Raw genomic sequence first — 12,924 nt, forward strand, 5'->3', positions numbered from 1 at the left:
AAAAGTGTGCTAGCAAAGAAGCGACAGCTGTCTATTTATATGTCTGATTATATACACTGGGGTCATTCATATTCAAACTAATAAGTGGTCATTGTCTCCAATTTAACCCTTGCAATAAAGGAACATTATGTCCCAAACTTGTGCTACTGTCCCTTTAAGAGGACGAACCTCGTCCCTCAACAACTGTTTTATGCAAATGTGACACGCAGAACGTGCCATGAGCCAATCAGATACGAGTTCTAACCGCGGGAGATCTAAATTTCGCGGGACGAAGTTTGGCGGTAAAAAAGCTGTTCTTCGCCAGCTCTTGTCCTCTTGTATGGAGAGCGGAGCTCTGAGGTGGACGGACAGGAATCACAGACCGGGTTGGATTCTGCATCAGAGGGGGGGTCACAATAAGTTGTAAATCTCAAACTGCAACCTGAGCTCACTGAGACCTGGAAGACCTCTGGTATTTGGACTTTAAAATACTGGATCGATGACACTGTTCACTTATTTAGGCAGCGATTTTTAACAATAACTTGTAAGGAAAGTTTCCTCTGCACTTTGTTACCGGACAAAGGATAACAACACCGACCAGTGTGCTGTATGTACTAACGATTATTACTACTAAATACGCCTGGATTGCATGTTTAATTCGTGCATTTTGAATTGAATAGGCTGGTTTCAGCTGTGTGAGTTGCTATTGGCTCCTTCGTTATACTAGAAATATATTTTCATAGGAAGCCTGTAAGTGCAGCAGGTCGCCGGTAATAGGGAACGATATAGCAGAGCATTGATCAGTGTGTAAGCCAACAGCACACTTCCCCCTCCGCCTGACCGATCCGGTTAAATTTAGTTTACTCAGGAAAATGATGCGAATGCCAAAAGGCGTCTCTCCGGCATCTTGTCGGCCAGCAGTGGGTCTGTCTTGCCCTCAGCAGAAGGTAAAGGTTTTGTCCAAGGCAGAGTTGCTCGGCACCGTACTGTCCAGCCCGCCGATGAACACGGTACCGGTTGGCTATTTCACCCAGATCTGCAACACCACCGCGGCCGAACAAAGAGCCAACAGCCTGTATTCAACCCCCCACGGACCAGAGGCTAAACCCATCAGATCATCCTCCGGGCGATTGCCGGTAAAGAACCAAACACACACTACGAGTACAAGCTTCCACTACATTTACACACATTTTAATAACGAATCATTGATACAGTGTCCAGCACAGTGATCTCTGTGCCTGTGTGTGGGCGGAATAATTCATAATTTCCATTGGCATGCGCGTTTTAGCAACGTTTGGGGCACATTCAAATATGTTTTGACGTGATAAGACACAGAGGAGCCACTGTGTCTACTGCTGGATGTGTATGAATTGGTGTGTTCCCATGTTAAGTTGTGTGACATCTTTTCCCGCAGTCCAGCTGTAGCTAGACAAGACCAAACGCTGTGTGTGTGTTTGATAGGGAGGAGGGGGGTAGTTGATAGTGGTGGGGCCCCTCTTTTATGAAAAGGAAGGATGAGTGGCCCCCACAGTGGGAGATAGCTGGGGCAGCAGGGGTACACAATCAAACAATGCTGGGGGGTGACCAAGCAGATGACACTAATGTAAACACAGTATTTTACCATCATCTCTTATCTTCTTTTAACCATTTTGGGAACTGAAAATCAGATCTAATTTGAGAAGAAATATTCCCGAGCTGTAGCTCACACTTTTATTTGGACAGCTGCTCCTACTGCACCTGTCATTAAGGCAACACAGGACCTGTGTAACCTGTTCATCTCACTGTAGGAAGGAGCTGGAGGTCAGAGGTCATAACCGGACAACTGGCGTGTTTTCCTGAGAACTGACGTGTGTATGCTCAGGTGGAAAGTTCTCTTAGAAACACTAAAAAGCTTCATGTCCATCAAGTAAATTGTTTCTGTAGGAAAAATGAAATGAGAACTGTATTCCAGCCATTTTACAGGCAGTATGCTTCCTATTGCTGAAGGATTATTTGAAAAGCTTGATGATCTGAGAGGATTGGATCGCACTCAGAGACTTGCTAGTGCTCCACACCTGCTGTTGTTTGTTATATTGGTCTCCTCCTTTCTCGCCAGCCCTGAAGTCCTTTTAGATTTAGTGAATTGCAGTAAAGCTAAAGGGGGTTAGGGGTTAGAGTGTGTGCAGCGGGTCCAAATCTCATGTTAACCCCCTAGCCCTTGCGCCTGTACTTACTAATAGGCCCTTCAAGAGGATTAGTTGGACGTAAGTAAAGTGAGAAATAGGCTGCCACCTGGCTTATTATATGCTAAGGTGAACTTAATTGCGATTCATTCCTGTATGTATTCATGGATTTGTACATGTCACATGATAGAATGATACATAAAAATGTTATCCCCTCTTTTAATCCATCATTAAGACCATTTCATGTGACACCCACTAATATAGAATGTGGGCTGACGGGATTGATGATGTAGATGAATTGAAGATAAGAAGCCACAATGGACAGGGTGTTTTCACACTGATAATTGTATTGTCTATTCTTCCTCTCTGCCATATATCCAATACACTCAGTGTGTTTGGATTTATCGTGAACATATTAACTTCGATTTTTAAGTGACTTGCAGGGCTGGTGTACACAGGTGTACATGACAAAAAAATCATTGATCACCACAATGAGAGCTTCATTGAGGTGAGAAAGAGTAATGCACTTTTGAAATTACACAGCAGGTTTCAAAAGTCCCAAAGTCCCATAATTATGAAACTTCCCCAGCACTTTTCAGTGAAGTGAATTAGGTAAACTTTCCGTTGTGTGTGTCTGTGTGTGTGTGTGTGTGTGTCTGTGTGTGTGTGTGTGTGTGTCTGTGTGTGTGTGTATAAACTAAGTCTTGAAGACGTATTATACTATGAGAAGTTGATTGGGTGAAACTTTTTAATATATGTCTCGTTCAGGGCAAAAAAAGAGTAAAGGAACATCAAGGCTAGTGATGCCCATTTAATTCCCATATCTAAAAACGACAGCGACACAAGGGTTGGTGTCCCACTGATGATCATCTCACCGCTTCCTCTTTTTTGGTCTGACATTTTTTGGGATCTTATTGTTCTCTGATACAGACCTGCATTTCTAAATTACTGATGGCAGCGCACACAAAGTTGAATCATTCAGGGTCGTTTCTCGAATACTAGAACATATTGTCTCTACTGCCGGTTCCCTAAATACTGAAATTTAGATGCACAGAGCAGTATCCAAATGAAGGTGGGCTTCAGCTTTCAGCCACAGAGCTGAGAGTGATCTTTTTTTGTCTTTCTCTTTACGAACTATAAAAGGCAGAGACTTCATTTGTAGTCACTTTATTCATTTGGACATGAAGTGGCTGTGTTAGGTTCGGTGATGTGTGCACTAACAGTACATGACTATCAAACAATGCAAATGCGTCATCATTATGATAATTAAAGGGATAAAAAAGAGTAAATGCATAGTAATGTTTCTGGAAAATTATTTGGCATGTGGTTTTATGTGTTGTCATGACTAAGGGCAGCTATTATGCAATATACATTTGATATGATACATATGTGCTTGCTGACGCAGCAGCTTGAATGCGTGTTCAGTCATGGGTCTTATGTTTACAGGAAGTGTCGCCTGTTCATGTGAAGCTCACTTCCTTCAAATTAAACAGAATAATTACCGCTTTCTTTTGAGCTTTCTTTGACTGTGGTACAGGATGCTTGGCTCAGTGTTAGAACCTGAGTTCCTTTAAGTACAAACAAAACTAAACAAGGCTATGCATAATTCATGCGTGATCCCACACTTGAAAGCTTGCTCACGGGGCACGTGCTTTCAAAAACACTCCCAAGAAAAAGTTAATGTTTGACTTCAGCTGAAGAGATTCTGCTTATAATTGTTAATCATGTGTCAAGTGTAGTAAAAGGCAATGTGTCACTGATTGTCATGTGAGTCTTAACCAGGGTATGTTAACGGTTGATAATGTTGCGTCGCTCTGTTTCCTTTCAGCTTGATAGTGATGTAAATGTGTTCAGTCCTCCCTCCAAAGTCCAGGGGCTGTCTGGATTTGACAGCTGCTTTCACATCAGACCTCATCCTCAGTGCTCTGCAGCAACACAGATGAATGAGTTTGTCTGTTTCAGATACAGCAAGTAATGTTTACTACAGCCGAGTGCCAGTTTGGCCAGAAGATGCATCTGCATTGTGTCGATCGCCAGAGACAATGTCCCACTTATTCCCTGCTTTATGTCACATGTGCGTGTTCCCAGATTTTCACGGAATGTTCACAATCTGCAAAACTGCATAAGCATTCAAATCATTTTCATGAATTACTCTTTCTGCCACTAGGTAGGAGCATACAGCCCTTCTGTGGGGTTTTCCTATAACCTCCAGTGCTGCCTTGAATCACCTCCTGGATCCGTCCTTCTTGGAACCCATGTAGTGAGCCCCCATTGACACTGATGATGCCTGGGTGTGACATTGGCCACATTGCCAACTGTATGCACTCACCCAAAATTATCCTTCACCTTGTTTTACCACCACCTCAGGCCACTGGCCCTGGAGCATAATGTCCTCAATTGGGGAAGTTTGCATTTCAAAGCAGCCCACTACCCCCTACCCCCTGCACCAGCAACCCAAATGGGCAGATCCACCCTTCTCTTTTTTCCCTTGAGGGAACCATTGACATTTTCAGCAATGTAGCCATTGTTTTTCTATTGACTACCCAAGGGTGTGGTAGTGAGGGGTTTGTGTAAGGAAGGAGTAGCTCTTTGCAGGCATACTGTAACTTGCCCTTGGCTTGGATGGAATCTGAGTCCCATGCAGCTCGACTGACGAGGTTTGTTGGTTTGAGCAGAGGCCCGGCAGCAGAAGTCCTTCACGTGACTCTGACTTTGTGTGTGAAATACCAATGTGGAAGATTTCATCATAGTGGCAGAGACAGCGGGAATCAGCCAAAGAATGTACAACAAACAGAGACTGCCACGTGCAGTGCTTGGGTGTAACTGGGCAGGCAAGCAGGGTGAGGTTATAGCAAACGTGAGTGGGGTGATACTGCCGGGTTTGTGAGATAAAGAGGTAGTAGGAGGCTAGTTGACTCAGGCCTCTCACAGGAGTGGCCTGCTGCACAGTAACTCGGGAGTTTAAAATAGAAATAACATGCTTATTATATTAATTATGATGCACACAATGTCCAGCTGTCTCTCTAAGACTAACCTGATGATCAGATTCATCAGGTTATTCTTTCATGACCTTTTGTGTGTCCTGAAATGACTGTTGTGTCAGGCAACATGCCTGCGTGTTTGACCTTAAATTACCATTTGTAATAACTGCATTTTTCTCTCATATATATCTATACTGAAAGAAGCACACCCTGGCTTTCTACTTAAATGAAGTTGTGTTTGCGTAATATGGTTGACTCACCAGAGAAATCCCTCATGCAAAAAAGGAGCACCCAAGCCCCCACCTTAACCCGTACAGCTGCAGGGTGAAACCGTTGGTTCCCTCTTACAACATGTCACCGTGCCTGTGGCTGTGACTTCTAAAGCGCAGACCTGCGAGCCTGAAATATGTAGATGTGGTGCAGTTTGATCTGCACATCTAGGTCGCGGAAGTTATGAAGCTCCACTTTATTAAATGTCAAGGTTTTTGTGATTGAACCAGGCAGAACTTTAAACCACAGCCGTCACTGTTTGTAGAAACACAGTTCCTAATTCCCCTCTGTGATCCCTTTGTGTTTGACAGCTATTGTCAAACAAACAAACAAACAAACACACAAGTTTTAAATCCCACAAGTGTTAACAGCTACCATTTTGTTACAAAGTATCTGGTCATTGTCCGGTCCTGTGTCTCTTTGTGTCCTACTGAAGTGTCCGTGCGGCTGCCTGTGTGCTGTGGGGATTAAAAGCCGCCCTGCCAACAGCACGTACACTTGCTGTACTTGCTCCAGATGTCGCCAGTCAACAGGTGGACATGTCAGGGAGCACACTGGGACAATGGCTGCCTTTATTATCCCCACACTCGCTCGGGCGCATCTACACGTGTCAAGTCAATGCGCCACTTTTTCCATCTCTGAAAACTGTTGTCAGTTGCCTAAACCGATTAGGCAAAGCAGCTCACTGGCTTCTTATTCACTGCAGTGACAAAAAAAAAGGGAATTGTAGTTGTGTTTGTTAAGAGACTTGGAAGAAAGGAGAATACAGAAAAGGTGAGGTCCTAACCAGATGCTACAAATTACCCAGCAGCCTCAGTAACGCCGAGCTGAAATCCCACGCTTCATTAGCTCAGTCACCAGTGTGTTTTTGTGTGTGCGCCTTGCGTGAAGGAGGAATGACATACTGATTGACTGCAAACTTTCCTGTCCACTGTGAACGCTTGTTGGTGTTAACAATTCACTGGCAGGAATGCTGCGTGTTCGGGTGTCACCAATTTGCGCAAGTTGGCATTTTTCAGACAGTTGGTCATTTCTTAATCCTTCAAGAGGGAGGCTGTGTCCTTGTGACTTTCACTTTTGTTATGTAGGTCATTGCAAAAACTAAATGGTCACATGAACATATTTAGTTTATATTGGGGTCCAAAGGGTGTGTGTGTGTGAGAGAGATTTCAGTTGAGGCTACAGGCCTTGGAATGCATGATGCATTACAGTTATAGTCAGGTAATTGTGTTTGTGTGTTAAGCTGTAGAAGAAAGGCGATGTAGGGAGGCTTGAGAGGGGGAGGAGAGGTCATTGAGTGATTCCAGGGATTTCCTGGTGTTTTGTAGGCAGTGGGTTGAGACTTGAAACCCCCCTCCCCTTTCTACTTCGTACACACACACACACACACACACACACACACAAAATCAGCCCTTCTTCAAGTGCTTGGGAAAGTGTGAGTGCTTTGTTTCTGCACTTGAGGGCTGTTGGCACATTTACGACACAGCACTTTTCAACACCCCACCCTCCCCCCTATTTAGCACTTTGGCCAGCATTGATGTCAAAGTTTCATGGAAGGGCTGGACTGACCCTACACAATACATTTTAACAATTTAACTTGTCCTTATGGAAAGTCAGTGAGGTTTGTTAAGTAGGAAGCATGGCAGATTGTTTCCAGCAGACTATAGACTGGCAAGGAAGTCAAACGAGGAACATTATTCACACTTGGTATATTTTTATGATGACCAAATGGTTACTCTTTGCTCTTGGCTCTTAAATGTTCCTGTTTTTTTTTTTATAACGGATGTAAACTCTCTGCTCTCTAGGCTAAAAGGAAGCTGGATCTAGAGGACCCTCTTTATCTCCCAGAGTTCCGCACGCCAAAAGGCAAAGGCATCATCACAACCAGGGTACCAAGTCCAAGGAGTGAGTACACGGCGTGGATCAAATGTGAGGGGAGGAAGTGTAATGTATGCTGATTTAGAAGTCTTTCTATTCTTGTCAAAGCTTCTATTTTTTTTTTTACAAGGTAGAGGTCATTCAAAGAGAGAGCTGGAGACACAATAGGATTATTAAAACAGGAAATGGCAATGACAACAAAATCATGTGAAAAAAGCCAATAAATACTGTACAAAAGAGATAAGTCAGGAAGTAGTATAATTACAGTTCTTTACAATGGTCACAATCCAAAAGGGGCTGTTAAGGGGATGGAACTAGGTGTGAAGGGTAAGTGGACGGGGTACTTTGGGAGACTGTATGGGGGAAATGCTCAAAGAGGGCAGCTTGATGGGTTGTGGAGACGTTATCTTAAAGGATAGAAGCTCTATTAACCAGAGAGAAAAGCAGCACATGGACTAAATGTCCCAGGAACTCAGGAGCCCCAGAAACTAAAGTTTGTCAAATTATTAGACCCATTATTATGACAGATTTAGAAAATGAAAACTTGACAAAGTTTTGGCACATGATACAATGGCACAGTGTCATCTCGTGGGAGATGGGGACAGTTCAGCTTTGCACACAGCAGACAGTACCATCAGGGATTATTATTCATTTTTCTGTTTCAAATACCATGCACAATACAATAAAAAGATTTATCTATGAATGAGATATCAAACAGAATGCAAAATGAGTCAGACAGGAAGAAAGACACATTCATAAAAGAGTTTGTTTTCATGGTATACTTTTGGCAAAAGCTTGAATGACTAATGCAAGTATCTGAATCAGTACTCCACATCAGCTGATCAACTGAATGAAGTACTCAAATTAGTTCAGAAAAACAGGATATATGTGCACTTCAAGTACATGCTTAAATATCTGCTCTGCTTCACACCGTTCTCCCCTCACGTTCCATTTGTCTGCATCTTCGCCCCTCAGCTCCAAAGTCTCCAGGTGAGCGGACGCGCTACGACACCTCCTTGGGCCTGCTGACTAAGAAATTTGTGGGTCTGATTGCTGAGTCTCCTGATGGAGTTCTTGACCTGAACTGGGCCACAGAGGTTCTGGAGGTCCAGAAGAGACGCATCTATGACATCACCAACGTCCTTGAGGGAGTCCAGCTGATCAGAAAAAAATCAAAGAATAACATCCAATGGCTGTGAGTTGAAATGGATCAGCAGAGATTTAATAACCAGAATGAGAATAATCTGAAATTCCAGCTAATAGAAGACATAGTTGGAGGGAAATGGGTCAGACATTTAGATGCATTCACTTTCTCTGGTCAGATCATGGCTCTTGTTAATAAATCTGTCAGCAACACAGTTTTATCAGCATTTGATGCAAGAACTTCTGACTTCTGACCCAGCAGTACAACACCATAAACTACAGTCTCCAAATGATGATGAATGAACAGCTCTCTGACACAGTCACAAGTGAAACCACATTCCACAAAGGTTGTGTTTATTGAAGAGCTGTTGTGTTTGATTGCATAGCAGCAACTCAGTGTATGGATTCCTGCTCACACATCTGCCACCTAGTGGCTGTAACTAGACAACGCTGAATCACCACCATGTAGAAAGCTTACTATCTGTTACACCATCTGCACTGTTACTCATTTTAATGCAATCAAATCAACTCATCAAACTTTCAATCCTTTTTTGCTTATTTCCATGCTTATGTGTGGTCCTGCAGGGTTGGAGATGTATTCGAGGGCGGTGCAGGTGGAGGAGAGAAGGCTTGTGCCCTGAGGAAAGAGCTGGGAGACCTGGAGCGAGCAGAGAGATCTCTGGATGAACTGATTCACTCCAGCACCACACAGCTCAAACAACTCACTGAATATAAAGACAATCAGAGATATCCTTTACATACGTCTCGGTGTTTGATTACATTCCCGCTACAACTCTCCTGTGTTTGGTTACAAAGCAAACATCCACTTAATATCTGTTGCTGTTGTTACCCTTGACCCCGCACTGCACGTTTGGCTATGTGACATACCAGGACATCCGCTCCATCGGCAGTCTCCGAGACCAGACAGTCATTGCCGTCAAGGCCCCAGCTGAGACCAAGCTGGAGGTGCCGGACACAGCGGGGGTGAGAGCGCATCTTTGTTTGAATTTTACACTGTGTTCTGCTTGTTTCCTCCTTCTCACCTCTTTCGGTTTGTAGGCCTCTGCACTCAATATACATTTTTTATAATATAATGTGCGATATTGCTGTCAGATGGATTTAAGTCTTGTAAAAAGTTTTATGACAAATTAGTTTGGCAGGAACATTGAGTAACCCAGATCATTAATGATTGTACAAACACATTTTTTGTTGGTTAAAACTAAAAGAAAGATAAATGAAATACAAGCAAGGAAACTAGTAACTACTTAACTAGTGTGTCTCATGTGCTAAATAGCAATCTGTGTCCCTTTCTCCTTACAGCAGGGGTCATTACAGATCTATTTAAAGAGTAAGAACGGCCCCATTGAAGTCTACCTGTGTCCAGAGGAGGGTCTTGAAGATGCTAGCCCAGTGAAGAGCGCTGTCACCCCTAAAAAGGAGTTCCCTCAGCCCCTCTGCCCTCCAGCTGTAACACCAGTGGCACCACCAAGTTACACCATCAAAGAGGAGCCTGTCGAATGTAAGCTGGAGTCTCTGAAGGGTCACGTACCGTACTGTCGGATTCTAACTTTAGCACTAACTGTCCAGTTTGAGGAGGCACAGGTTTTTAGGCATGCACTCTAAGGATTAAAATAATAATAATTTTGACATTTATACTCTTAGTATTGCTTTCTTGCTGTGTTGCAGTAGTTGCGAATATCAATGTCTGCGTGTTAGCTGAGGAGCTGGAGCCAGGAGAGAATTAGCTTAGCTTAAAATTAAGACTGGAAGCAGAGGTGAACGGCTAGACTCAGTCCCGAGTTCAAACATGTGCTCAACAGAACCTCTAAAGCTCAGTAGACATGACATTTTGTGGTTACATGCTGTTAAACTGTAGAGTTGCGCAGTAGAACCCCACACTCAGCCACGCAGAACTAAACTTCAGCCTCTCCCCTGCTCTGTCCTTTCCTCAAAACACAGGCGCCATGTCTACAGCAGCTCCAACCACCTCCTCAGCTGCAGCCTCCAGTTCTTCTCTGCTGGACGTAGAGGGCCTGTTGGGTTTGCCCCCGAGCCTGCTGCAGATCACAGAGGACCAGCTTCCTGGCACCTCATTCACCCCAGATCCCAACACACCCTTTGTCAGTTTCTCTCCACCCTTGGACCACAACGATTACCTCTGGAGCCTGGAGGATGGCGAGGGAGTGTCAGATTTCTTCGACACCTATGATCTTGGAGATTTGTTGTCCAGCTGAGATCCAGTGGGGGAAAAAATTTAAGAGGAAGAGGGGGAAATATTTAATTGAATGCCTTCTCGAAGTAGGAAATATTACACTATGAAGCCATCACTCTTTGTTTTTGCCATGCCTGTTTTAATGTCAATGATTCCAAAAGGGTGATTTACCCCCTTTTAATTAATTTTAATAAAGTAAAAATAACAATTGTACGTATAATTGTAAAAAAAAAAAAAGCCCAGACAGGGAGGATGGGTAAGACTGAGATCGACACTGATTTGTATAACCTCCAACCATACAGAAACACTGTTTAAAAAGCAGGGATTGTTTTGGACTTTCTGTCACATTTTTCAGATTGTGCTACGAAGATAAACATTTGTAACGTCATACAAACATAGGAGTTATTATGCATATCACAGCAACAGCAAAAGACCTGATAACATTTGGGTATCAGGCGGTGTTTATGGTGTGACATCTCAGGAACTTTTATTTTTTTCTTTTTCTTCCTTGTTTCCAAAGTCTAAATGTTTGTGCCAGTCTTTGGCCCGTAGGGGGCAGCCTTGTATTATGTCAGCTTTAACTGCCGTGCAGCTTTACAGGATTCAATCACTGGATGAGAGAAAGCTAAAGCCATGAAGAACCATTCACAGGGTGTTTTTGTAGGAGTCCTAGTGTCTTCAACACGGACCAAATGAAGCTGTGAATCACTTGTTTAACACCAGCCTTGTAGATCTGCTTGCATCTACAGCTTGAACATGCAGTATCGTGTGAAATCTGAGCATAGACATTAGACATACAACTGATTTTGAAAGTGCTGATGTTGCGTCTGTCTAATCAAGTTTGCTCTTTCCTGCCTTAAGCTTTTCGTCAGGCCTTGTACCTGTTTGGTGCTGCGCTGTGTGCCAATCTATGCAGGTTGAGACACCCGATACTGGACCCACAGCCAGAGTTAAGTGACCGATAATGGTGGCAGAACAAGAGGATCACACGCTCTGTCTTGTAGGTTTAGCAGCTTTGGTTTCAAATCCAGTTTTCTCCCCAATTGATAGTGGAATTTTAATTGATGATTTTGTTTTATTTGCTTGTGTAAAACTACTATTGTATTTCTGAGGAAATAACCCAAAAGAATGAAATCCAACATCTGTGTTGCAGGTGTGGTGGAAGGTCAGTTAATTAATGTAATTAAGGTTTAATAAGAGGAACGTTTTCTTTTTCCTCTGCTTGTTCTGAAATGAATGAAGTCTGTTGATTAAACAGCAACAGAAACAATGAGGAATTGATCTTAACTGTTCAGAATTTAGGCCCATGAATGCTCTCCCTCATGTTATGGTGCAACCCTTTTCTCAATGTCAGAGACGTGCACCTGAGATCAGAGCGGTTGCAACTTTTATCTGTTAAAGTTTTTTTTTTTTTTTATAAAGCATTCTAGACATTTGGAAATTTGAATTTCATGCTGATGTGTTTTTGGCTTTCCCTCTACATTGCAGAGATAAGCTAACTGTCCTGTCCTAACAAAACTTGAAACTGTGTGCTTGTGTGTGTGTATTTGATAGCTTGGGAAATGGGTGTCATGGTGTGTTTGTGTGTGTGTTTTTACAGTGTAGATTAGAGAATGTGAATTCAGAATTTGTTGGTTTTTTTTTTTTGATGAGCATTATTTTTCTGGTATTTGTACATAATTTGTTTTGTATTTATACCTATTTTTTTCTGAAATTTTTTGGAAGTTGATACTGGCCTTTCTGCAGAGGGCACGACTGTTTTTTGTATGACATGCAGCACTTAATATTTTGTAATATTGTGTGGTCTGTTTGAAATGATTAAATAAATACTAAAGCCATGGTTTACACTTGGAATTATGATACATTTTTATTTTAATCACTTTCCATGTCAGAAACCTGTAGTTTCTATTGCATTTTTTTTAAATTTAGTTCTTCTCACTGAACTTTTCTTTTTTTCATCTAGGCTCACCATCAATACATCTTCTAGCTTCTGCAATGTCATCCTTTATCTGATCTGACTCTTACTGGAAAAATCCATTCATATAAGGGCTCATTGCATTTCACTGGCTCAAATCAAAATATGGAGTCCTGTGTCTAAAACCAGCAAGGGTATGGCCACTGAGGATATTGATCTAATAAGAATTGACATTCCCAGAGGAAGCAGAATGGGCAGACATGAAGAGTGACAAAGACACTGAATGAGCTATAAACATGTTCCGACAGGTTGACAAAACCCACCCATCATTCTTTGTGAGTTGGTTGCTTTGGAAACAAGCTCACAAAAGGCAGGGGGCAGGCA

The 12,924-nt window shown here is 42.7% G+C and overlaps 1 protein-coding gene across 1 annotated transcript; it reads left to right on the forward strand.

Annotated features, from left to right (window-relative positions):
- The first annotated feature begins 332 nt into the window (after positions 1-332).
- Positions 333-12,470, forward strand: e2f2 (E2F transcription factor 2). The gene is made up of 7 exons (XM_056394094.1): positions 333-1,115; positions 7,198-7,297; positions 8,246-8,465; positions 8,999-9,160; positions 9,283-9,397; positions 9,734-9,932; positions 10,373-12,470. Exons 1-7 carry the CDS (start codon positions 852-854, stop codon positions 10,645-10,647), a joined length of 1,335 nt encoding a protein of 444 aa, XP_056250069.1. The 5' UTR covers positions 333-851; the 3' UTR covers positions 10,648-12,470.
- Positions 12,471-12,924: the final 454 nt, after the last annotated feature.

This window comes from Seriola aureovittata, chromosome 13, assembly GCF_021018895.1.
Source record: "Seriola aureovittata isolate HTS-2021-v1 ecotype China chromosome 13, ASM2101889v1, whole genome shotgun sequence".
NCBI classification, from domain to species: Eukaryota; Metazoa; Chordata; class Actinopteri; order Carangiformes; family Carangidae; genus Seriola; species Seriola aureovittata.